Source organism: Vanellus vanellus (genome assembly GCF_965231255.1).
Source record: "Vanellus vanellus genome assembly, chromosome: 1".
Taxonomy (NCBI): Eukaryota; Metazoa; Chordata; class Aves; order Charadriiformes; family Charadriidae; genus Vanellus; species Vanellus vanellus.
Genome location: NC_138905.1, coordinates 15227865 through 15255627, shown reverse-complemented (window position 1 = coordinate 15255627; position 27763 = coordinate 15227865). Strand labels below are relative to the sequence as shown.

The window sequence follows — 27763 nt, the reverse complement described above, 5'->3', positions numbered from 1 at the left end:
TGAGTGGGACTTAGAGCAGTCACTGCTGTGATGTGAGGACGCTGTCACCCACCAATTATGGAGTAGCTGCACTTGGCAAGGACAACAGCACTGTCTTAGCTGCTGCTGTTCAGCAGGAAGAATAAACTACACCCTTAAAAAAACAAGAATACTGCTGTATAGCTGTTACCATTGCACACCCCATTTCAGCATCACTCGCTCCGCTCTGGTTCAATGCAGGACGCTGCAGGGTGGGTGGGCAGTGAGGAGGGCAGCTGCGCTACAAATGCAGTTTAGTTTATTCTAACCTTTCTGGAAAGCGCCAAGGTCTCTGTCCAGCCCCTCTGCACTCGCAGGAGGTGCTGAAGATCCACTGCAGGAGTAGAAGAGGGCTGTACTGCAGCACAGGGGAGGTTCTGCGGTCAGTAACCAAGGTGAGAGTAATGGGGCTCATACAGGACTACAAACACTCTTGTGTAGCACATCACTATCCTCTAATTAACCCATCGGTTACCTGGCCTTAACACGATTTTTTCTCACCTCTGGACTTGGCAGGGGAAATAACCCCCCTCCTATGGCCCATCCCCAGCTGGCCACTGCTGGAACCGAGGAGCTGTGCAGTGACCACAGGGGTTATACACATTTTACATACTTAAGGCCACTTCCCTGAAGACACACCACCCTCTCAGGACAAGGAGGTAAAACTGACATAGTTGTGATTTATTAACATGAATTAAAATGCCCAACCAGTGCTGCAATGTGACAGTATATTAAAAAAAAAAAATTAAAGATCATATACTGTACTACTTTCACAAAGATCACACTTTTTTTTGCAAAAGAGACTTATATACAATACTATATCAAATGAAAGAGGCTTTAAGCAATTTTACAAGCAAAAGAAATACAGTATTTACAGCACTCGTCAGAGACATTAGAAACAGTCTATACATTAAATTACATTTTCTGCAAATAACTGATGAAACAAAAAGCCATGTCCACACCAAAACTATAAAAATTTGTATTGCATTGTTTTCTATCTCTATGCACACAAAGAACTGTTGACAGAAGAAAATGAAAAAAAAAAATTGTTAGTGCCATCACTTAGCCTGTGTACTTATTTAATTACATATGTATAAAAGTAATATAGAAAACATTCACTAAATGAATTTAACTGCAACAATAAAATTTTAAAGATTATGCAGCATCAAACCTACTGCCAGAAAAAACAGCTGGAATGTTCACTTACAAAATAAAAAATACCTAATACTGGCTTAACAGCACATTTTCAGGAATTTTAAAAAGCAAAAAATGGAAAGAATACAATGAAAGAGCACTGGTGTTTGCTTTTATACAAAGTATCATGTACAAGCTTTAAAAAGTACCTTGAATAGGTACATATGAAATATACACAGTTTATATTACAGAACATTTTAAAAATGTTTAGAATTAAAGGGATCTGTTTTAATGCCACCCTGAACCATGGTAATTGTTCTGAAAAGTGGGCGGCACCTGTGCTCTGTGGATGGGGATCTGTCCAGGCACCGGCGAGGCCTGCTGCGGCCCCTGCACTGCGTGGGGAAGGGTGACGGAGCCGGGGTGGGGGCAGAACCCCGAAGCAGCGGGTGTTGCAATACTGTTTGGTCCTTGAGGTTGGATGTGAGGACCCTGACCAGGGAGTGGGCAATGAGGTCCTGTTCCAGCAGGCTGATGTTGAGGTCCAGGTCCTAACGTCGTGTGATGCGGGGCTTGTGAGGAGTAGGAGGACACACTTGTGTGAGCACTTGAAGGAAAATGGGGAGGTCCTTGATGAGATGGGTGGTGTAACCCTTGTGCTGATGCGGGGTGATGCCCCGAGCCTATAACGTTGGAGGGTGGGGGCGGAGGGGGGGGAGGTGCAGAGTTTACAACATGCTGGTGTTGTGCTTGCAAACCTTGGTGTCCAGTTGAAGGATGGGGAGGTTGGTGGTGGGGGAGAGGACCCGGCGGTGGAGGCGGCGGTGGCAAGTGATGACCAGCAGCTTGAGAATGGATGTGCGATCCAGGAGCTACTGCCACAGCATGAACCGGACCGACAACGTGTGCTACAGAGTGCTGCTGATGAGTACTTTGCTGCTGAACAAGGTGAGGTCCTGGAGCAGGTGGTGGCGGAGGAGGAGGTGGAGCAGAAGCTGATGCCTGGTGATGAATACTGGGATTCTGAGACGGCAAAAAATGTCCTGCAGTTACATGGTGTCCTGGCACTGTTTGCTGACCCGCAGTGCCAGGAAGTGCTTGATTTGGTCCAGATGAAAACACAGTCTGTTGGGGTATGCTGCCCTTCAGCTGACTGTAACTCTGAAAGTTTCCGGAGGGCTGCTGGTTTTGATAGTAAGTAGAAGAAGGGGGTGGGGGAGGTGGGGGAGGCGGGGCACTGCTGTTCAAATTTTGTTGGTTAAACTGGCTGTAAGAAGCTGAAGATTGTCCTGAAGTTGTCTGGGTAAAGAGGGGTCCGCTAGCCTGCTGCTGGTTACTAGGCTGAAGGGTTGGTGCTGCCGGATAGAAGCTTCGGTGCGTTTCCCTCTGGGGTGTTCCAACTTGAGGCGACTGTGGATGATGAGGTCTGTACGGAGATCCCAACTGCTGTGAGTGAGGCTTTGGTGACAGATAACCATGCTGCACGGGCGCGTGAGGGGTAGAGGACTTGGGGGGATTTTCTACGTGAGGCGAAGGGGGACAATGCAACTTCAAAGGTGCAGAAGGCAGCTTCTGTGAATGTGAAAGTTGCTCAGCAGAACTGCGCAGATGCGATTGAGATGGATGATTTTTTGAAAGTGCTTGGACATTGTTTGTCAGCTGTTTTTGTTGCAGCTCGGGTTTTGGATGATTCGCACATTCAGCCTCAGGTGCAGTAGCTGCAGTTTCCCAGTGCGAATCTGGTTTTGTGGGTGTTTTCCCAAGTGACTGTGTTGAAACTACAGGACTCGGTGAAGAGGGCTAGGATGAAAGAAAGTCAGTCAGCACAAAACATTCAAAATATTCAACTACACATGCATGAGAACAAAAAGAACTTCTCAGAATATTGCACTCTCCCCCAATGGCGAAAAAAAAGAGCATTAAGGCACAGATGTAAGAAAAACAGCAACAGTAGAAAGCTTAAACTTAGCATGATGCTATTTTAGCAAGTATGTATCAATCATTCCTGAGAGTCAAAGACTAGCAAGTGTATTTTAAAGTAATAACAGAAATACGACCTGTCAGGCCAAAATCAGAATCTGTTATTTGTTACAAGTTTTAGATTTCTGAGTCTGAAAGAAGTAATTCCAAACAAGACCATTTACAAAAACAAAGCCACTTTTAGAGTGATTTAACATTTTAAAACTGGCACAGTGCAAGCAAACAAGACTAAGCATTACAACCTGAATTACTTCATTTAATACTGCACAGGCAGCTACTCAGCGTCCTTCTCCACATCAGTGCCTCTGCTGACACACAGTGCCAAACTCTGATGCAGCACAAGCTAACTCCAGTTAAGACGAGAAGTATGTAAATCACATTACTACTGTCAGAACTGCAGTGGTGCCAAACCCACCGATACAATCTCTCCTGTGTCTACAGAAGCAAGATCATATATAACAGGTATAGCTACTGAAAGAACAGAACATAAACCAACTTTTTAGCTTGTACAGACTACCACAAATGTTCTTACAAATGTGCACCTGTATTAAATTCCTGCACAGAGAGGTTACACACATGTTCATCTAAGAAGTAAATCATAAGATTAACTTTTTTTAAGAGAAATCAGAGATGTATATACGTATTCGTATGCACATTATACAGCACACACACAAGCACATATGCACCTGCACACACCATGCATTACCTTGCTTGCTTTTGACGGGCTCTTGCAAGTCTTTTGTGAAGTATCTGGGGACGGACATTCAGAAGTAGGCTCTGGATTTTCAGGATCAGGTTCTACAGACATAAAACAGAGAGCAATATAAAAGTGGAAAAATCGAGTCTTTTGCAAAAATCGCTAAGCACTTTATATTTGACTTTAAAAGAGCTATTAAAGTTGTTGTAAGAGACTAATCAATATGTCAAGTGTCATACAAGGTCATCTGCTTACTGACCTTCCATACATTCAGTGAAAGAAGGGACCTTAAGCTGCAACTGGGAAATGAGATTTGAATGAGATGAAGGTGGAGACTGAACATGAGACGGTGAGCATGGGCTACAGGGTGATTCTCCCCCTACAGATGAAGCAGACCCAAACATAATATTAGAATGATTACGGACTACCATGGGGGAACTGGTTAGATTTGTCTACCTTCGACATGATAAATCAACTCACCACTGTCCTTGTCTTTCCTATGATCACTGAGAAGTAAAGCTCGCTGGTAACTTCGTTCTCTCACTTGTTCCACAGAGGTTGATGCAGTCCTGGAAGAAAGAAGCACATTTTAAATTTAAGAAGATGTACTCCTACAGACCCTATTTAGGACAATGTATATGCAAATACTGGGTCAGAGAAAGTTTACAGTTTCATTGCATGTAAAAGTCAAATAACTGGTTGTACATAAGGAATGTGATTCGTTATGTATTTGGTATCTATTGTCTCCCACTTTAACTATACCAATTTCCTGCAACTTTGTTACATTACAAGAACTGACAATTCCTCTTAATATGGAAACAACATCTGTAGACCACGACCAAACATCTGTAGGTTTGGGGTTTGTTTTTTTTTTTTCTGAACAGTTGGAAATTCAAAAATTATACTTCAAAAAAATAAAGGTTGAAGGTACTGCTTCATATTCTCCATTTGTAGAAAACTGTCTTTTTTTTTTTTTTTTTAAACAGAATTTGCTCTTTAATAGTGGATCCACAGTTGTAAATACAGCACAACTACAAATGCTTATCTGTTTAAGCTTCTGCACTTAACTTGCCAGGCAGTGGGTATGAAATGACAGTGAAATCTTCTCTTTTATAATCAATTACACCCTACAATCACAATCTGATCAAGAAGAACAGTAATGACAGCACTCTACAAACTCCATTTTTCTTTCAGGCAAGAACATAACAGCATTACTCTACAATACTGTTGTACTAGAATTTTGGTGCTTTCTGCAGGATTACTGCAAAAACTTACTAATAAATTCCTCCCTGTGTAGCCTGTTTTCCACATTCTTTGCTTACAGTACAGTACACTAGTTTCTGCATAGCGAACTTACAGCTCCTTTTCAGTGAAACTTTGAAGACTGCACTTACGTTCTCCCTTCAATTGGGTCTACAAAATCCTTCTATTCTGGAATAGCTGGAGCATCTGAGCAGAAGGGTGTTCAACTCCTCAGCCCATGTTCATCCCCAACACTGTTAGGTCTTCACTACAGCACAAAGAACATCTGCAGGGTTTATTTTGTGCTAGTAACATTTTGGAGACAGCTACCAAAATTGTAGTGGAAAATGCTGTGCAACATTTATACAGACTGAAGTAATTTTATCTCATCCCCATTCACATTGTATCTCTTCCCAGAATTTTGGTTGTTGGGAGTATATGGTACGGCATCCAACAGAGCACATGGTCTACAAACAGGGGAACTATTTAATGATCATAAACAACGACGCAAGTATCGCCACACACTTGCTACCTGAGCAGAAGGAACCGCTCGGCAGACTGCACACAGCCCTGCACGCTGTGTGACTGCAAACACCACAAATGCATTCCAGCCAGATCACTGAAAAACAGACTTCCAAAAGTCTCATGTTCCACCCTTCTTCCCTACAGTACTTTTGGCAAAGTTTTGAGATTTAAGATGAAGAATATTCTCCTCAGCCCACAGACAAAGCAGTGGAGATACAAGGACATGAGTGCAGAGCTCAGGCCGTGCTAAAAACTGCATTCAAATCTCTCACAGCCATTAGAGCACCCTCTGCGTTCTGCTGCTGCTCCCTCCTCCACGCACCTCAGCAAGCGCACACAGCCCAAGCTGTGCAGTGGTGGAAGGAGCACGCCTACTCATTGATGCCATTTTCTACAGACTTATAACTCTACTTTACCTACGCAATTTTATAACCTACAGAACTAGGCAACTTGTCTTGCTCAAACCAATACTTTTTTTGCTCTTAAAATATATATTAAAAAAAAAAAATATCAAAGTAGAGTGAAAATAAGTTAACCAGCATCTTACGGGTAGTCTTTCATATATTCTAATCTTTGTAAGGTTATCTGCTGTATTTCTGAGGAAAGAGGTAAGATAACTCTTCACTAATGTGAAAGAAGGGCTTCCAATCAGTACTCTGCAACTGCACCCTTTATAAATGAAGACTAGATTTCACACAGAAAAGACTTAGAATTAAGCAAGTAATTCTTCAGCACTTTAGTCCTATAGTTTTGTGGCTTACCACTGAACTTCTGGTTCATTTTTCTCACTGGAAGAAGATTCCTTAATTGCACAGTTGTTGCCAACGTCTTCTGGAGCTGCATTATAAACAGTAGTTGGCAGTGGCAAAGGTAGGCTTGCAGCGTTATCCGTTTGCTCCCCGTTTTCACCACTGTTGTTATACCCATCACTAGCACCATTGTTACTACTCGTATTTCCTCCACCAGCAGCATGAGGAGATACAGTAACCAGAGGGAAGTTTTCTGTCTTTGAGCCACTTTTTCTAGCTTCTCGTTGTCTCTTACGGTATTCTAATAAGGATACCTAGTGAGAAAAAAACCAAACACAACCCAAACATTAGACAGGAAGTTCTTAAATGTATTCCTGCAGTAAGACACACCATTTACTTGGTTCTAAGAGAAAATGGGGCTAGATTAAGATATTCCACTGCATCTGCAATGAACTTACAAAGTACTGAGCAACTAAGGACCCTAAGAATGATGTAAAAAAAAGCTACTGCCAGGAGAAGGAAGTACGCATTTTGCTTCAGGAAAGAAGCACATGACAGAGGTCAACAGAAGGGTCACTGCTGAAGTCACACTGTTGGTTGAAGTTACAAGGGATTTATGTTTTTTCCTGAAACTGCAGCATTAGGAAGACTATACTGATACAAGAAAGCTAATTTTAAGAGATACCACATCCTGCGTCAGTCTGACTCCCTCATAAGAGAAACCCACCATGCTTCTGCTTCACTCTACTGCGCAAATCAAAGGATTCTCCATTTTTCTTAACATACAGAATTTGCAACTTTCATTCTTTTCCCAGTTTATTTTGAATTTGTGTCCTTACTGCACTCTTTTAGAGGCTGATAAAGAAGACACATGAAAGGAAAAGTGGTTTCTACTTTTTATGTGTATGTATATAAAAATACTACACAGAAGTTTAAAAGTAAGTTACCTTCAGTGAGGAACATCAATTTTCAAATGCATATACTACGTATCTTCAGGATTTGAAGCAGAGAGCTGAAATATTGACCTTCAGACCTACTTTATCCAGTAAGGAAACTAGTTCAGTGGAAATGACATTTAATGTATCTTTTCTTCCGTTATCAGCAACTGACTCTCAACCATATAGCACCCAAACCAAGAAACTAAAGTGCAATAATGCAAAAATTCATGTTTAACTGGCTTAGTCCTCAATAAAAACAGATATCTATTTCTGCACAGAGAGAGAAACCATGGCAGCCTGCTTTATTTGCAGTCCTAGGGTTTTTTATTTGCTTACTTTTAAACAGATCTATCCTTTAAAGACTCATCTATATGTCAGGGTAAGAACACTTAAAAACATTTGACTTTTCATAAAAGAAAGTTTAGGTTAAGAACTGATCTTGCTTTCAAACAATTTGTATTATTTTCACATCCCATGACTGGGAGCCCTTCAAGAATACTGTTTTAAAGAAAGCTTAAGTGCTAAGAACAGATGAAATTACACGGTGTGGCCGCTACGTACAGGATTGTAGTGAAATGGGATGAACTTATACAATGAGGACAGAAGGAGTAAATGCCCATAGAAATGTTGCAATGTGAAAAAAAACTCCTTGAACAGCTGCATAAGAACATTCATGTCTTATGTAATCCTAGGGAAAGGCTTCTATTCTCTCCCACAAAACTCCTGAATAACCTTCTCCTTAGGTGAGATTCCCCCATCTGCCTTTTACACTATAATAAGTTGCTTTTTTTGTGTGTCCTTGGAAAGCCCAGAACTCATTCTTTCAAGAGTAGACAGAATTTCCTCCTTTTTTTTTTCCCCCCTTCAAACTGAGCCGTTTAGACAGGAATCCTGGGGGGTGGGGGTGTCAAGGGGAAGCCACGCCTTTTTTCATTTGGGGATTAGTGTAGCATAAACCCTCAGCAGTAACAACCAGAAAGAATCCTTGTCAGCAAGAGAAAGGGGGAAGGGTTACTGCAGCACTAAGTGTTGCTGGAATTTGAAAAGAAATTAATTTAACTTTCAGACAAAGAAGAATGTGAAGCTACAGAAATTTTGGCTTCTATGTTTTTTTGGCGTTGCCAAAACAGCAGGGCTACAGTAATACACATGGGATCTATACAATTCTTAGGGTCAGGACTAGGCAAGAACAGAGCTCCTACTATCTTGCTTCAATTATGTCTTAGTTTGAAGCAAAGTAAACAAAAATCCAGTTTGGATGGAGAACTTTGGAAGGAATTGTGAGTCCTCCCTCGCAGGATGCTCCAGAGCAGAGGGAAGGAAGCGTGTACAGGGAGGGGGGTGGGGATGGGACCAAAAAACCCAAAACCCCACTGTGCACACACAGAATACGCCCCACACCCCTGATCATTACTTCCATAAATAAAATAAATCACATCTTTCAAACATTTACTGCCATCTGTTGAGATCAAACTGGCAAGCTGCTGCATGGGAGACTACTGTTTGTCATCCTTTCTGCAAGGAGCAAAAGGGAGTCCAACCTGACGATAAAGTGCAGTCAAAGACTGCAGGGTAACTTCCAGTTCTGGTTCAAGTTGCCCATGACCACACAACTTGCCTACAAGAACAGTTTCATGAGACTTGCAAATTTAGCTTGTGCTTATTTTTCAAACACAGTATTTTACAAAAAAAGAAATTAAGCCAAGAAACAAGATTTCTTGCAACCAAGGATTTCTGTGTAGTTCCAACAGTAAAACCAAGATACCTTAAGTATACAAAAAAATTGGAATTTTTAAGTCTTAGTATCATAAATCTGTTACCCCAATTTCTTGCAGTAATGCACAACAAATGTTCACAGTGTATGATCTCTATGATGCTACTACATATTCTGTATAATAGAATATTGTAATACTTGGTGGCATAAGCAACCATTTTCAAACCTGAAAAGTACTTATTTATTGAGCAATTCATTTAAGACTCATATGAAATACAAGTGAATTTGTATCTATTACTTAGAAAAAGTAAATTTGCTAATGGGTGTATGCAGCTTTACTCTTTGCTCTTCATTATTTCCCCTGAATAATGCCTACTACATAGCAGTATCTAAAGATGAGCCATCAGTTGGGTTTTTTTTATCATATTAAGGTTCTTTCTGTTATAGGAATATCATTAGCAGACCATGTAAGAGACCAGATGATTCTTAAAATTATAACCTTTTTCTTTTGTGGAGGATTCTGGGGTGTGCAATTTCCATCCATCATGTTGTCGTTACTGACAGTCCTTCCAAAGCCAGATGCAATTCCATCTTCTGAAGTACAAAAAACAGATGCTTCCATGAACATGCCTCTAGCATCGTCTTGAATCAGGCACTTTGACTCACTTATTCTGAATCCACCTCCTACCTCCAACTGATGTGAAGGGGTCAAGTCCCTCAAATTAGAATTCATTGAGAAATTTACACCTGTCCTGTCGGGACTTTTTACCCAGGAAGAATAAATTGTGCCCCGTCCACAATGAGCAGTTTCTAATTGGCTGTTTGAATCAGTCCTATCATGTGTGGGGGCTTCCAGGTTTTTATGCAGTGCACTTTGCTCAATTACTTCGAGTCCCAGCTGGAGGTCTGACACAGATTCCATTTCTCCAGTGCACTGTCGTGTGACATCGGTCCTATTCCTTGGACTGGAATATCCAATAGTCTTTATTTCTTGCAGGCCCATTTCTGTCAGGTTGGAATTTCTGAAAGAATTCAGTGCTAGAATCGATGCTCTGTCATATCCCTGCATGAAGAAAAAGCATTTCAACTATTTTTCCATACTGCAACAAAACCGCAACTATTCTGACGTTCAGTTGTGCCTGTATGTGGAATTAAAGGCCTTCCAGTACCATGAACTTATCTATTTTTAAGAAATAATTCTACAGCCAGACACTTATTTCTACTATTGTCGTGTATTATGTAAAAACATTTTAATAAAAGGCATATAAACCAAAGTCAAAATAAACTTTAAATGCCAGGTTTTATTTATGACTGGCAGAGGAAGGGGAGGAGCTTCAACAGGACCAAGTCCCTGACCAAGAAGTTACAAAGCACTTGCTTCAATTCAACATAAAAGGGATCTTCAGTGTCAAAGCATTTATTTCAAGAAAATAAGACAAGACACTTCTGAATTTTGAGACAATATTAAAACTAGTATTCTGTAGAAGGGAAAAAAATTATTTAAGTTATAGAAACTTCTTTTGTACTTCTTAAAACTGTATTCACCATGAAAAACTATCACATATGCATGGCTGGAAGTATCTTTTCTAAACCAACATGTTGTAAGGTTTTAATGAATCCCTTTAAATTACTTGTATTACAAAACAGAAGTTTTTAAGTAAAACCCCTATTTTCAAGTCAGATAAACATTAAAATATTCAAGTACAATAGCTTAGAAGTAATTGTTAAATTCAGTCAACAGCTATGATTCTATGAAAAATTTTGTGTATCTCAACATTTGTTAAGATTCTGGCCTAAAAAAAAAAATATATGTGCTTAACTCCCAGGGGAGAGTATACGGATCATTCATTTATATGACTCACACAGGACTGAAAGTCTCCATTAGTGTAACATGCTCAGTCTTTTTACTGTTATTTATTTTTACCTATTTGTTTTAGGTGCCATTAAGTTTATAGTTCGACACCTTGATGCAGCTCGTGTAGTTAACATACCGAATTTGAGCTCCTCCCCTGCGCTGGGCAGAAGGCTCCCCATGGGCGTTTTTGTGCTTCAAAGCCACCTTGCACTGGCCACCAGCCTCAGCCTGGCAGTGGGACACATCCACCTCCAGGCTACGAGTACTTGGGCACATTCCAACAGCACTTGCTGCTCCTGAACTAATCCACCTAAACCCATTTATTACCTTTCTGCTCTGACTCTGAGCATAATTAGGTGCAATAAAAACAACTAAGAGATCTTAGTAACAAGGAGAAATGTTAATTTAAATCTAACTAAAAGCACAAGTGTTGTTATTCTGTTCTTATCTATAAATTGCAGTAGTTCCTTTCCATGACAGCCATCAGAATTTTTATGTGATCCAGAAAAAGAGGAGAGAAAAAACAGCTTAAAATAGAAAATGAAATAGGTAAAGTGGAAGTATACAATAATAAGCAAATGAAGCCTGTATGGAAGCCACCCTTTACATTCCAGAAAACTTTCAAATGCTTTTCATCAGCCGTTATTAAGAACAGTGCAGCCATACAGGTGCAATCAAGGTATTATTTGCAGGTTTTGGCAAATATCCTTACCTCTTGACTGTAAGCTCGCCTTTTTATTTCTGGGGAACTGTCAGGTGAGGAAATATTCTAAATAAATAAGAAGAAATTGCAAGTCAATTTCTTTTTTAGCCTGGAGAAACATAAAACACCCCCTTGTAGCAGGAGTACAAATACTGGTTTACACCAGAATGTGTAAACACATTCTCTGAACACACTGAAATTCATTATAGATCTCACCTCAAAGTGCATGGTATTGCCATGTATACATGGAGTTACAGGAGTAACGGGCGAATATATGGGTTTGTAACCATTTCTACAAGCTTCATCTTCTGTTTTTACCCTAGGAGGAGTAGCAAACAATGATGGCTCGGAGGCAGTGATGTCAGCGTGAGTTGGTGTGGCATATGGAGAAGGAGTAGGTGTAGAGGTTTCTGAGAATGCAGACTCCAACAGCTGATACAGTCTTCGTTTTTTTAGTGGTGTGGTTAGATCTGTTAAAATAAGAAAAAAAGCTAGAAGAGATCTAGATATAGTAATCACTTACAGTTGTTTAAATACTTAATGTAATGAAATTATTAACTCTGCAATAAAACATTAGTAAGATTGCAAAAAAATCTTTTAAGGGCAGGCTTCCCGAAAGATGAACTCTTTAACAGCCTACAGACTTCCTGAAAAATAAACTCTTAACAGCCTTAAATTTCAGTAACTGAAATTTGTGTGCTAGGATGACGGGAAGAACTGCCGATGTTTCCAGAAAAGGGAAAGTCAACTTCTATGCATTTTTTAAGACTGTTCAGCTAAAAAGTGGAAATTCCATGTTCAGGACTGTACACAGGAATCATCTGTGTGTTTAATTTTTAGCATGTTCCCATGTTGTACTATGCTTAAGACATTAAACAGCTTTTCCCCTGTGTACAACAGGCCCAGCGAATTTAAAAGGGATTCTGAATATACAGAACAGAATTGAAAATTAACTTACAATCTAACCTCTTAATATTGATAGTCAAAACCATTAGTCTTGTTGACCGCAAACACTATGAGATACAGTGGTTACTTATCTACTATGTATTATACATTAAAGGGGGAAAATATCCCAACTACTATGCAGCTAAGCATTTCTTTCAAAAAAAGGTACCAGAAAACAGTACAAATAGCCCTGGAATTTTCATTAGCTCATCACTTTAAAAACCACAGTCTTCCATATTTAACTACTTTGACATAGCTCTTATGTACCGTATTAGTAAAAGCTTCACCTGTTAGGGAACAGCTGTCATTCAGTAATAAAGGACTTTTATTTTCACCATTGATGGCAGGACTTCTACATCTCTCTTGTGACGGTGAATTAAATCTATCAATCATTGTTGAATTTTCTTCTTCCAAAGCCTGCTTCAACCAACGCTGTAATAAAACAAGCTCAAATCAGTGACTTAACAGTTTAGTGATAAACGTTACAGAACATGTTACACATGACAACTAGTTTGCCAACCAGCTTTTTTCTGCCTGAATTTGTGCTAGCAAATAAAGACTTATTTTTAATTAATATGGGATGGGGAACCATAATGAAGGGAAGCATTACCTTCTTACAAGAGCCAGTAATGTTTTCCACAGGTTCTTTTTTCCTCCTCTTTTCTGAAAGGAATGGTGAAGTAAAACGAATATAGTGCTTTGGAGTTGAATATACATGTGGACTGTAAGTGAGACCTGGTAAAGAATTCAGTTGTGTAGCCAGAACTTCAGGGTCGGTAGTTATGCGTAGAGGCCTTTCTGATAGACTGTCTGTAGGCTTCCCAGTTTTATCACTCTTTTCACTTAACCATTCACTGACCAAGTGCTAAACAGAGAAAGAGAAAAAAAATTAGTGTTTTATGAATGTTTTTATCAGTGGCCTTCAACAATTTTTCAGTCTAATTATTCACCTAGTCAGCTGTTACACAAACCATGAAACAGCTAGTTTCCAGGCCGCAAATTTAAGAATACACAGGGCAAGAATGAGGAGTTTTAGTGAAATAATGGAGAAAGCAGAGAGGATCAGTATAGATTTGCTCTACATACCAAAGATTTAGTAGTTTTGGGTTTTGATTTTCAGTGTTTGGGGGGGGGGGTCTTTTTCTTTTCTTTTTTTGTAAACTAATATGTACTTATTTTGTATTTAATTCTCACTGAATGTACTATACAAGTGCCCAGATCAACTGTACTCGTGAATTTAGAGCAGAATTCCAAGATAAATTTTAAACTCGTGTTCGAGCATCTAAGGTGAGGGGAAATAGCATAATGTTAACAAAACAAAGTTCAGTAACTCCTCATCAGATTTCTGAACTGTCAGGACTGTGCTTCAGTCGACGTGCCAGGTAGACACCTGTAACATTCTTCACTATTGTAGTTGTAATAAATAAGCTGCTCATCTTTTACAAACTTATGTATATTTATTAATTCGTTTTTAAAGCAGGACTTTGTCCTCATTTAGGGTATGGTACAATGCAATGAGATATTTCACAGACATCCTTAATACTATGAAACAGCAGAAGTACAGTAAAATTGACTTCTGTGACAATTTCACACTGAATAAAGTTTTCAAAACAACTTGTAAAGTGTGCTGAAAAAGAGCCACTTTTTAATGCAGTCTGTAGAATTTTAAAGCAGAAAGTTTTACTGCTTTATTCACACTTGCAGATTTAAGATTTTTTTGAGTGCCTTTAAATATCGTGGCATTTCTTCAAGCTTTTTGCAATGCAGTCCAATAAAAAATTTTTAAAACAAAGCTCTAAAGAGAGTAAAGAATCTTCCCTCCAAACATGCACATAAATTTTGAAGGTTTAAATCCATTCACTTCAGAACAGACATCTCAAAAGTACTATAAGTTAATGACTTCCTTTGAGATACTCTGTTTGCTACCACTAAAATACCTTCTAAAGCACAGGATGACCAGAGGAAGGAAAGGCAACTTTTATTTCCCTTTTCTCCCTTTTAAATTAACAGCTTTAATTATGTTTTTAGTTATGTCTATTATTTCAGCCCATTTAGAAAGTACTTCCCATAGAAAGCATTTGTTCTGAAGTTGTTCTGAAAGATGTACTTTGGAAGTCTCTTAAAATCTTAATATCTTCTACCAACAAATGTTACACATACCTTTAATCTCTTAATTTATTAGCAGTGAGCGGCTACATAATGTTGATTTTTAAAGAAATAACTCAACTTTTTTAAAAAAAAAATCTTTATGTAGTTCATACTGATGCAGCAGTCTATAGTTTTTTTAAACTCTGTTAAAGTCCATCCTTTTCTCCCTATCCCTTAAGAAACATACCTTCTTTGTTTTAGGATACTTAGTAGGGCATTTATTAAGTGCTGGAGCTTCTGTTTCAGTAACCATTTCTGTAACAACAGTTTCTGTTTCAGGCTCAGCTACCAGTGCAGCATTCTCAGTTTCATTATGTTGTGAAGTTACTTCCACGTCAGGAGAAGATGGCTGGATATCTGAACACATGCTGACAGTTCTGTGTCGTCTACGTTGTTGTCCAATGTGAGTTCTACTCCGTGAGAAGCTTTTTCTCTGTTTAGCTCTATTAACTTTGGCTGGGGTAGGCTTGGTGGCAGTTTCTTCTTTTGCTGGTTCCTGGTACAAAACAGAAGTCTAGTAAACAGATCCCACACACACGTAAAGCTATATATCTTTCTTAAAACAAAATGTCAGTTCCCCTTCCTTTACAGGTCTACAAAGCCTCTATCTCGTTTTGTTGTTAGAACTAAAATACTTCAGAGAGAATATTTCTATCTTTCTTCAAGGCAAACTAAAAGATTTCCAGCACGTGTTGTATCATTGGCAGAATATTCACACACACCAGTCACTGGTCAGATCAACACAGATTTGTGTAAGAATTGCCATACCACATTCATTCATCTATAAGCTAAAAATCAGCTGCTTACATCATGATGTCTTTCAGTTCAATATCCTTTTTGTAATTACTAAGTGTCTAGCATTGTCACAAAAGGTACTTAACAGCATGCTGACAGAAATTACCCAGGGAAATAAGCTGAACTAAAAATCTGTAGGACTATTTGCAAGGCAGGAAGCATACTAGCATTCAGCAACAACAGAGTAAAAATATGCTTATGAAACATCAAGTAACATCTGCAAGAACTCAGAAAAAACTACACCTTAACAATTCCTTTCCTTTAAAAGTAAGGAAAGGACTATAATCTGTTCCTGAATAACATACTGAAGCAGCAAGTTGTTCTCCACTGGCTATAGATGTTGCCCAAGGAAAGCCATCTCCTGTGGCTAAAGTCAGCATCAGTAAACACCTCCTATCCTGAACTTCAATGAGAGACTGAATTAAATGGCTGGGGTGTGTGTGTACATTTGTACAAACTAATGTAACTGAAATTCCTGATAAATAGATTCTATACATATTTTCTTGAAAAAAAAAAAATAAATCAAGAGCTAACACAATATAATGTCAAAGAACTATATAGGTTTTGGTCAGATATATTTGAGTTCAAAGGAAAAAAAAAATGTTCATACATCTTAAAGTGCAGCTCCACATCCAAACCCATAAAATATGCCATGTTAAAAGCTAACTTTAAAATAAAGTTCCAGATAACTACCTGAATAAATTCAGCATCATTGAGAATCTGTGCTTCCTTGCATTCTGATTTAACCTCAGTTTTTGCTGTGCTGATTCTTTCCAAAGCCTGTTCTCTTCTTTTTTCTCTTTTTTCTAGTCTGGCAAAAGCTTGCAGGATAGCTTCCATTTTCCGTTCTTCTCTCGTCTGATGGATTTAATAATAATCACGATCAAGTTTCAGTCATAATCTTTTGCATATGTAAATATGTAAATTTGTGGGGTTTGTGTGGTGTTTTTTTTGTTGTTTTTTTTTTTTAAGGTACTTCAGAACATGTTCAGCACATGTTGACATGCAGATCAATTTCAGCAAAAACTCAGAGGAAAGGGAGATGTTACAATGATTGCAATTACTACAGCCTTCTGAAGAAAGGCTTGCCATACCAACCCTGACAAACAAGAAGAGAGTCCTGCTTTGGATTTAAGAACTTGATAAAAATAGTGATTTACTAGTAAATCATTGGCCTATAAGCATAAAAAACACATAGCTCTGAGCCACTTACTTGCATATATAGTTTTTAAAAACAATGAAATACTAATGACCAGAAAGATATGAAACTACTAATACATGTATGAAACTACTAATACATGTATGAAACTACTAATACATGTATGAAACTACTAATACATGTATGAAACTACTAATACATGTATGAAACTACTAATACATGTATGAAACTACTAATACATGTATGAAACTACTAATACATGTATGAAACTACTACAGAAAGCTCCATTACCCTCTGACTCAATTTTACAAATGTCACAGAACTAAAAATCACAAAATCAAAACTACATCATCAACATCCAAGAATCAGTATTTTGAAATAAGATAACATTAGATCACACAGAGAAGCTAAATTTTCTGTTTATCCATAATTCAGGTCCCAGCGCTGTAGAGAGGCAGATCTCTTCATCTGCACAGAGCTCTGCTTAAGACAATACAAAGGTGGCAGAATCAGGGGGCTTCTATGCCAAACTTTATCTTTTTTTTTTTTTTTTAATTTTTTCATAAAAATGGTGCATTGATAGCAACAATGCGTTTATATCATCTCGTATGAGTGAATGATGAATCCAATTTCGTTTTGCCACTGAACCTACGTCTGTTTGCTTGGTAAAATGCAGGAATGCAGGCAAACTTGTAGTTATTTACAATCCTCATAATGAAGCTAGAGTAATAATTACAACTGTAACTACTACAGCAACTCTGCTTAACTAAGTTTCACTGAGAGCTTTGCTTTAGTAAGAATACAAAGGCAGAGTACCAAAAAAAAAAAAAAAAAGCCACCACATTCTCTGGAGCAAAACCAATACGTCCAACAGACCGATGAGAATCATTCCTTAAAATCATGACAAGACACTGTTATATGAACATATTAGAGCTCATGCTGTCGTTCTTCTGATTTCATATTAAAATATACAGTTTACTTGAGCTGATACTGATTTCTATTAGCTAATAAACACAAGCCTCATCAATTTTGCTACTGACAGAGTTGTAGGTACTAGTGACCAAAAGGCATGTATACCAAATGCCCCTTTATTTTTTAAGGTCTGGTCAGATGCAGACAGTTTTGGTGCCACCTTGAACTCCACTTATCAGAAGTTCTGTGAGCATGAACAATAAAATGAAAGTTCCAAACATTAGTATTTCATTATACAACTTGGCCAAGATTTTGATATAACTAGTAATTTGAAGTATCTCCCATTTTGAATGCCCAACAAGAAAAGCACATTTTACAATGCCAGTTTTCATAACTGTTCTACCAACCTCTGAAAATTAGGATTTCTAAGGCTTTTTAAGTTGGGAACTCAAAAAAATAAGCACTCAGGCAAAAATCCTGACTCCCAATACTATCTATAAAGTGGCCATTACAAATAACATGCAATAATAAAGAGTGAAGAAAATAAAATACAGATGATTTCTACAACGTTTTTTATAAAGGCAATAGAAAATTATATACATGTGAAGATAAAAGCAGTGTTTTTTCAGGAAGCAATGATCAAGCCATATGAAGTGCTCTTTAATAGCAAGCCTTGCATTTTAAGTTGAAGTTCATGTAAGGATCTGACTTAATATATACTCAGATTCTATAAGCCTACAAAAAGGCAGCAATTAGCATGGGAAGAGCAGGTGTCACTACGCCTTAGTGACAACTTTAGGCAGCTACTTGCTTCCCAACTTACCATCTTCCTTTTCCTTTCTGCAATCTGCTCCTCTGATTCCATTTCTACTTCATTGCTAATGGGAGTTTTTTCTTCTATATCATCAATAAAATCTGGCTCCTGAAAGATGGAAATGACTGCTTTACAGAAGCTCCACTACTCTTGCAAACTAGGGAAAACTAAAAGCTACAAAGAACTAAGAATCCTCAAATCACTACAGCAAAAGTAACCAAGCCAATAAATCGGGAGCAAAATGTGAAAAGAATGAATAACCACTTGTACCTTTGTATAAACCTGTACATATAATCACCTGACTAGATCTTTTCAATTCTGAGCTTAGACACATCTTGCACTTTTGGGCACTAACAATGGCCACTGATCTAGCCACTTTATAATCAGTTAACAAATCAGAAGCTTTACATTCCACCCATGTTAAAAAAAACCCCAAAAATTAGTTTTAGTGAAACAGAATGAATGTCAAAGGAGATGTTAACAGACAATTACATAAAAGTTCATCTCAGCTTAAAAGTATATTCTATTAAAGAACAGTGCCATACCACAAGGAAACACAAGAGTTAGCTAATTAATAACAGGTTTCTGTTTTGGAAAAGAAAAAAAAAAAAAAAAAAAAAAAAAAAAAAAAAAGAGAATCATGAAACAGTAGCTTTGAAAAGATTCACTAGTCCTATATGCAATTTCACTTTTACCTAAAGGACTAAAGATTTTTTAACATTTGTCTTGAAAGTACATTTACATTTTCCCATATGCTTTCTCTACCTTAGCATTATATACTTCACCCCAGGAAAAAAAAGTATTACTTGACTGGCTTCTATGTTTAGATACACGCTTTAACAGCTTTATTCTTCTCAGCTTTCCTACTGTTTTAAGTTCTGTTCTGAAAAAAACAATACTAGTTCTCCTGTGACTGTTCTATATAAGCACTAAATATTATGTTAAAAGCTCAGAAGAAGGTTCCAAATACCAGTTATCACTTGTTAAAAACAAAAACACAAAACCAAAAATCACTTAAGATGAGAAAGTTTAAATGTTGCCTCTGGATACCCTAAGTCAGTCACATGCCATGCCTTCTGGACTTCCAAGCATTTTTTAAGATATTTAGCTACTAAAACCCCAGAACAACTTGATCATCTTACGAAAACTGGGGGTCAATATGCTCATTTTCACCTTATTTCCTTCACTCCTAAGTGATGTTAGAAGATTAAGAACTTGGAAATGGCTCCCTCCCAGAATACCTCCTTTCTCTCTGCTCCTTAATTATCAAAAACCATCATATAAGAAGAAAAAACAAAAACAAGCAACCCCAAACCAAAAAGCCAAACCACCACCACCACCCACCAAAAGAAGACAGTTACTAAGGTAACCATCTTCTCATGTTACATATTTATCTTTAATAGCTGCTCTGCAAAATTAAGTAATAATCTCATGGATCTCTCCCACTAGCTCTTTCAAGCTAACATATTAAAAGAAAGACTAATTTAAAATTGACTACCATGGTATATTACCAGGTACCTTTGCCGTACTATCCACCTGTTACCCAGTATTCAGCTTCAAACCACACTTTCCTCCTCCCAACTCCCCAAACTCTATTTAATCTTCTACACAGAACTGCAGCCAACACTTAATATTCTGGCTTGAAGTTTTATTTGTTACAGCAGCAGGGCTACTTATTGCTATGTTTAAAATACTATGCTCCTGAGCAACACATGCAACTAATTAAAATACACTTCAGGATGGACATGGAGCTCCTGAAAGCATGACATGAGGCTTTCACACTAGAGATCCAGAAAGAAATTCAGAGGAAAAAATGTATAGCTAAAACTGGTATGGGAACCAACATATCTTTAAATACAATTAAGGAAAACTGAGAACAGTATAAAAAATTCTAAACAGCTTATCCATCATTACCCCTTGTCAGTGACTTATTAAAATTCCTTTAGTAAGTACAAGAGGAGAGTATCTGTGTTTAAAAGCTTTTCTATCATCTTTGTGTCAATACCTGATTATTAGAAATGGACAGCCTGAGGGGAGAGAGCTTCCTCTGTTTACTATCTGCAATTTTCATTTTGGTGGCTGCTCCTTCACAGTCCAATGTGATGTTCTGATTTTGAGTCTCCTTTTCTCTTGAAACATCTTTCTCTTTCTTTCCCTTTTTCCTTCTGGTTTCATATCCAGTATTGATGTTTTCTGTAGGTTCAGAACGTCTGAGAACTGGACATTCAGGATTTTCTTTGAGGCAAGCACAATCCACTTTGTATTTACTAAAAGCAATGAAATGCAAGAAGGTGTATTTTGGTTAGGCCGTATAGCAGTGAGACTTTTCAACACCAAATCACGAGCCTATACGTTTCACATTAAACATCTGCTATGATGCAAACCAACCATATTAAAAGCAGCTGATTTAAGTTTTCACCAAGATATACATTATTGCTATAATTCAAAACCTTATCTACTGGTTAATAAAATTTGTGGCTATTTGCCACGTGGAATTCTTTTAAATTCAAGGCTAGTATTTACTTAAAGGATGGAAGACATCTAAAACCTGAGTATATCCCAGGCAGAAATATAACCAACACATTAAAGAAATTAACAGATGCACGGAAGGCAGAGTTCTTGCTTCATGCAAAAACAGTAAACACAATTTACAGAACAAGCACACTGGAAAGAACTCAACAGTCACTCTGTACAATTTTAAGTTCCACTTAAACACGTAGGAACTGTTATTCAAACACATTCAACTTATACAGGTTGTTAGCTGCAGGTAATAAACACAACTACTACATACTTTTAAAAGGATAAATAACAACACCCCCCCCACCCCACTAAAAAAAAAATCAACCAGGCAATTTCTCAGGATGTCTTCACGTGAAGGATGTAGGACTATATCACAGAATCACAGAATGGTTTAGGTTGGAAAGCACCTTGAAGATCATCGAGTTCCAAACCCCCTGCCATAGGCAGGGACACCTCCCACTAGACCAGGTTGCCCAAGGCCACGTCCAGCCTGGCCTTGAACACCTCCAGGGATGGAGCCTCAACAACTTCTCAAACTCAACTATTTCATGGTCAGTACGGCCATCTACAGTATCTACAACACTTAACAGTGTAAGGTATCTTGAGCTAGTCTGAACCCAAGTTGATTAATACAGGCAGTGCTCTATGGACATAACTAGTTCAGGTCCAGAAGCAGTGAAGTCATGTCTGCACAGCACTGCACCCAAACTGACTTATGAGCAGACCACAGGAAAGTGGTCTTGGTGCAGCAAAACGTGAAACAGTTGAGGACTGCTTCTGGACCTGACCAAGTGCACATACAGAAATAGGCTCTTCAATGCTTCCGTTTCCGAGGTCAGTATTAGCCTAGGTGTTCCTGCATAATGTACCTATACCCTAGAACATTTCCTACTAGCCAAGAGAAATCATTACTAGATTACATCGTTCAAAGGCCTTATTTTGCCATCAGATTTCGAAGAGGCATTTGAATAATAATGCCTACATATGTCAGTGGAACTTAGCCAATTATTTACTTTACCATTTCAAAATGATGCTTACAGATAATGGTAACAGTTTCTGAGAGCATTTCCCAATTCATCAATAGAACAGCAGTTGTATCCAGGAAAATGTGTAATAGGTTACAGAACCTAAGGCACTACGCATTCAGTGTATTTGAAGATTCTTAACTATGCATTAAACAAACACAATTTATAACTAAATTCCACAGACACTGTCTTCCTGAACTTACACTACAGAGGCAGTCTGAAATAAACAGGGTACTATCGAATAGTTCTATATTTTCTTCTCTCCACTGTCCTCACACTATGGGACACATATATACAATAAATTTTCATATTCATTTAAGTTTGTATCTTTCCCACATCATTTATAAGTAACTGCAACATTGCTAAAATTAGCAATGGATATGTATGTAGTAATAAAAATACAGAAGAACACTGCCCACACACTGCTCATTGCAAATACAGATCTTAAGGAACCCTTTGATTAAAACATGCAAGAAAGTAAATGATATAAACCCAAAAGCACTCTGAATTGCAACATAATTTAATAAGCATTAGATGTATTTTAGAACAGCATGCTCAAATACTTACCAATTTCCATAATCAAAATCAAATGCTATAGTAATCTCTGCTCCCTTTGGAATGTTATGGATGGAGTAAATGTAAAGATGAATGGTTCCATCTTCAATTACATGCCTCACCTATATTCGAGAGAAAGTTATATTATCAGGAATTAATTTGGGGTTTTGTCTTGGGGTCCAGCCCTCCCCCACCCCAGAAAGTACCTGTATAGAAATTGTAGGGATTGCTCAGATTAGCAGGTGGGAAACTCAATGAGAAGGGGACTTTAAGTAACACCTAATTTACGTATATGCTTACCTCCGCATTTGGTGTACATGAACGCCTGATGAATCGAGCTTCATTTCCGAAAGTCCTTGCATCAACACACATTTCTAGCCCATGGAATTTGGAATAAAACAAAACAAATGGGTATGGCCTGAGAAAGATACAAGAAAAAGTTTTATCATTTATAAAGATGCCAAATATCACTTATTTTTCTTATTAGCTAGCTTTGTAACATGATGTTTGGCATGACAAATCAAATTTGTGTGTTAATCTGAGAATGACACGTTTGAACATTCTCCAAATGTATTCTCAGAATACCATAATACCAAAAGTTTGAATTACAGCCCTGAATGTATTTCTTCTGTGTAGAATCTAAAGGGAGGAACAGTAACAAGCCAAGCACTAGACATAGAAGACACAAGGTTAAGATTCTTAACTCTTCTTATGGCAGGTCCTAAAACAAAACTCAGGTAGAAATTTAGGTGCCTCATAGAATCATCTAAAAAAAAAAAAAACAGAACAAAAATAACACCTCCACATCCCTGCCTAGCACCTGAAGTTATCACTAGCACCCAACCCTCCTGAAGAAAGGGGGCATCTAAATACTTTGCTAAGACGTGCTTAAAGTTCTGCTATTACAAGTGCCAGGGAACCCTTCCATCTTTACTGAGCAAAAGCTCTGTGTTCCCTCCTCAAACAGGCCGCCTGCAATTTCCCAAGCAGGTGTGTGTGTGCAGTTAATGGTAGCACTGAAAATGATTCACAGGAAGAAGGAAGCAGTCACGCATTGCTCAGTAACTTAACCAACTTGAGAACTCCGGCAGTAAAATGGCCCCAAGTTGATCTGCATCCAATTCCATTCTTCACCTGATGGACTTAAAATCTATTTTCTCTCACAAAATAAGAGTACCTTTGCTGTTACCTTCTGAATTATTTTAGGATGGCAGAACCTGCCCATCTCTGGTTTAAGGTGCACAACTACCCAACTGTGAATGCAGAATCCTGTAACCAGGGAAGAACAAAGAAAGAGGAAACCAACTCCTGAACAGATCTGTAAGGGCATCCACAAGAGAAGGGGGAGACCAAATTCCAGTTGCAATTATTTTTCATCAAACAACAGTAAAATGCAAGACACCGCTGGTAACTAAGAGCCACTTGTACTTGAGGCAAGAGTTTGGCAAAACAACACTTCAACATTCATCTTATTAAAACATTTGGAATAAACAAACCTTTTAAAGAAATATCCATTAGCTTCAAATTGTTCTCTCAGCATGAACTTTCCTCGGTATTCAATAATAAGTGCATCAGGAGGCAAGTCTTTGGCAGCTTTTAAAATTTTCTTGTTTTTTTGCACATAACTCTATAAAGATATAAGTTAATTTATGAAATACCATTTTCTACCCTTTTTCTATTATTAACAGCAGATTATACTTTCACAGCTATTAAATAATTCCAGATGAACTAAAACACCCTCCTTTTTGTAATTAAACCTCCAGACTGATTTGATCAAACTGTCCTGTTCCCCTACCAATGCAACTAGTTATGAATTTATATTCAAGGAATGCTTTAGCCCTAGATCCCCAGCACATGGCTAAAACCCAAGATATTCACATTCTCACAATTCAAGTACTATACCCCTCAGTGCACTTAACTCTCACCACTACCAGGACAAACTGCTGCATTGTTCTGTATAACACTTTCAAAAGGCTTCAATTCTTTCAAACAAAACATGCAAACATAATAGGACATCCATGATTTATTCAAGGAAACAGAACAGGAAAGTAACAAAATAATAATAAAAAAACGAATCCTGAGAGAGTTTCCAAATTTCTTATTTCCATATCTTTAGATGGAAGGATGGCTTTTAATTAAAAACCAATACATACCCTGACAATTAGTGAACTCACACCTCTCATAACTGTCATCGCCAATCAAAAAGGAAGTAGCCTCTATGTAGGCAAAAGGCTCTGTAAGCAGGGATATTCCTCTAAGGAGGGTGTCCCATATGCCATGATGGTCTTTGAGGAAAAGAAGCAAAGATGCTTCCATTAATCTGCTACAGTAACTACTCCTCAAGATTTCTGCTACAAAATGCTAAGGTCTGTTATACGGCTCTGATTTTAAGCTGATAAATAACTGATGTTAAGGACAGAAAAAGACACTGCACAGTTTCTTCATAAACTAGAAATTACAGGATCACAAAAACAAACCCTGTATCAGAGTATCACCTACCATCAGAACACCCTTCATGAACTACAAATGAAATTCTGTTCTATCTGAACACCTAAACATGCAGAATGGACTTACCACATCTTAAGAAAGTGTGGACAATTAACACGTTGATACACATAGCAGAAATAAAAGATTCCAACTTTGATGTTTACGGTTGGACTCAATAATCTTAAAGGTCTTTTCCAATCTACATGATTTTATGCTTCTATGATCCACTCTAACCACTCCTGATATTCCTCACAGAGCACAGAAACAGCAGCAGCAAAGCTCAGTGCATTATGCCCACGACAAAAGGCAATCTAAGGACAAGTCAACGTTCAGGCTCAGGCTAGCACCTTAGTTATTTATATGACAACTAATACGTAAATGTAAACATAATCAGGGGTGATACAGGACGTATGAACATCGATTACAAATTCTGAAAGAGCTGTTAAAATTCTGATGCTTAGATGTGGTGAGACAAGATATAGAAAATGACTGTGAAGTCTTTTTTTTTTTTTTTTAAAAAACAAAAGGGCATCTAAATGGGTATCTTTATCAGGCACAAAACCAGGAAGCATGCAATAACACAATATGACACAGCTTGTTACCTCTACTGGCGGTTTGAAAATCAGATTGCTGGTGCTGACTTCTTTTTTGTCATTTCCGTTGCCTAATCTCAGAGCTATTTTTTGTGCCTCTCTCTGGACACCCTCACTGTACTGGTTATTATTTGCTTCTTCATAACGATCCATCCATGCCTTGATTTTAGTTTCCCATCCAAAGTTTGAACTGTCAGTAGGATCAATCTCTGGAGCTGAGCCCTAAAAATTAAAGTAAGTGACCAGATATTACATGGTAAGAAAAATATATTAATAAATTAAGTCTACAACAAGACACAAAATGAGGGGCAAACATATGCCACTGATTTAAGGGTTGTTTTTTGTTTTGTTGTGGATATATCCAAATACAAAGAATTCCACCTTCCATCCTATAATACACAGATTTGATTTTTCCCTTTCAACTTCAAGAGTCATGCTGTGTCTTTTTTCTGCTTCAAATCTTACTAAACTTTACTAATCCTATGCCTACTACATTAAGGTTGGTACCCTACTGTTACAGGCTTTGCACAGATCATTTCTTTCCCCTTGTCTGTCCCTCACTAAACCATCTTCTGCAGTGCTTCAGATCCTTTCACTTTTAAAGAAAGTGCTATTGTACATCCAGACCTCACAAGTTGCAGGCAGGCTGCAGCCAACCAATGCTCCTTACAGAGAGCAGTACCCAACCAACGTTCCCTTTTCTATCCACCTGAGCAGAGACACTATTAAAATGGCAAGTAGTTCAGCAATTCAATTTACCTGTTACAGATTACATTTCTTTTGTGCATCAAGTGAATACACACAAATGGTATTAAAAAAGGTGTGATGCTAAGAAAACCATGGAAAAATACATTGGAACCTTATGAACACTATACTCAAAAAGCACAAAACAGAGATTTTTCTTCCCTGACTCTGTCTTTGCTATTGGCAAGTCATATCTTACACATTTGAAGTGTAAATTGTGTCCCATTTGGTTTTATATATTCCAAAGATGAATAAACTATTGGAAATACCTATTTTTCACACCATGCATATTTTTATCTCACAGAAAATTTAAAGACTGCTACAACACTTAGATCTTACAAAGCAGACATCCAAACATGATTCCTTAAACTATGCCAGCACTAGTGACTAGAGTCCCACCAGATGAATACATGGGGGTACGACAGAGCAGAACTGCTAGTTTAGCTTTCAAATGCAATATAGTAATTTCATTCTTTTGCTGCTTAGATCTATGAAAAGCTGGAGCTATTAAGTTCAAATGAGGTCTGCATTCAACTTTACTCCTTTGTATAGCACAAATGAGCCTCAATTCCTCCACTGGCTCTTGAAAACCAAGTATTCTCAGAATAAAAATTTACACTATACTATTTCAGTTAACTTTACAGGACATAAAGATCTAGTGCTCATACCTTAATTTAAAATTACTATGCTGCATATTTACTACATTAGTTATTACGAATTTCACTGCTTAATGTATAGCCCCAATTGCACTCTTGATGCTTCATATCATATCTTGATGCTTCACATCAATTACATATTGTAATGTACAATTATGGTTTAAAGCAAAAATGAAACAAAATCTCATTACCTTTACTCGTGAAGATTTCCTGGATCCTTCTCGAAATGCCTGAAACAATATTACATATTTATATTCTCTGGAGGAAATACAAAATCTCTGAAGGAATTAAAAATTTATTAACAAATTAACAGCTTTTCAATGTGGATCCTTCTCCATAAAATATGAAAGACAACAACAACAGAACAAACTGCGCTGAAATCTCATGAAGGCAATAGGTTGCGTCTCACAAAATGTATTTTAAAAACCAATTCAGCATTCCAAGCTAAGTGCATACTGTTTGTCAAAGTGCCCTTACCTTTCTCCCATATGACAACTTTCAGTACCTAAAGAGTGCCTACAGGAGAGCTGGGAAAGGACTTTTTACAAGGGCATATAGTGATAGGACAAGGGAGAATGGCTTTAAATTGGAAGAGGGTAGATTTAGAATAGATATTAGGAAGGAATTTTTCACTCTGAGGGTGGGGAGGCACTGGGAACAGGTTGCGCAGACAACCTGTGGAAGCTCCATCCCTGTAGGTGTTCAAGGCCAGGCTGGATGGGTCTCTGAGCAACCTGGTCTAGTGGGAGGTGTCCCTGCCCATGGCAGGAGGGTTGGAACTAGATGATCCTCAGGGTCCTTTCCAACCTAAACCATTCTATGATTCTCTAGAATTTCAGAATTCAAGGCAAAGTA

General features: G+C 37.9%; 1 protein-coding gene across 5 annotated transcripts in view; it reads right to left on the bottom strand.

Annotated features, from left to right (window-relative positions):
* Positions 1 to 684: 684 nt before the first annotated feature.
* The window catches only part of KMT2E (lysine methyltransferase 2E (inactive)), a 63250-nt gene continuing 36171 nt past the window's right edge, over positions 685 to 27763 (bottom strand). For 4 of the 5 annotated variants that reach the window (XM_082499273.1, XM_082499274.1, XM_082499276.1 and 1 more), the window contains 19 exons: positions 27100 to 27138; positions 25518 to 25730; positions 23925 to 24055; positions 22729 to 22846; positions 22441 to 22550; positions 20334 to 20595; positions 18338 to 18436; positions 16137 to 16301; positions 14836 to 15144; positions 13111 to 13365; positions 12788 to 12932; positions 11772 to 12025; positions 11565 to 11621; positions 9497 to 10060; positions 6358 to 6659; positions 4310 to 4398; positions 4089 to 4208; positions 3839 to 3930; positions 685 to 2952 (listed from right to left, as the gene is read on the bottom strand). In XM_082499273.1, coding sequence (XP_082355399.1) covers positions 1441 to 2952; positions 3839 to 3930; positions 4089 to 4208; positions 4310 to 4398; positions 6358 to 6659; positions 9497 to 10060; positions 11565 to 11621; positions 11772 to 12025; positions 12788 to 12932; positions 13111 to 13365; positions 14836 to 15144; positions 16137 to 16301; positions 18338 to 18436; positions 20334 to 20595; positions 22441 to 22550; positions 22729 to 22846; positions 23925 to 24055; positions 25518 to 25730; positions 27100 to 27138 — 4836 coding nt within the window. In that variant the 3' untranslated portion in view covers positions 685 to 1440. The remainder of the gene's footprint in view (positions 2953 to 3838; positions 3931 to 4088; positions 4209 to 4309; positions 4399 to 6357; positions 6660 to 9496; positions 10061 to 11564; positions 11622 to 11771; positions 12026 to 12787; positions 12933 to 13110; positions 13366 to 14835; positions 15145 to 16136; positions 16302 to 18337; positions 18437 to 20333; positions 20596 to 22440; positions 22551 to 22728; positions 22847 to 23924; positions 24056 to 25517; positions 25731 to 27099; positions 27139 to 27763) is intronic. The other variant, XM_082499275.1, reaches the window with a different exon arrangement.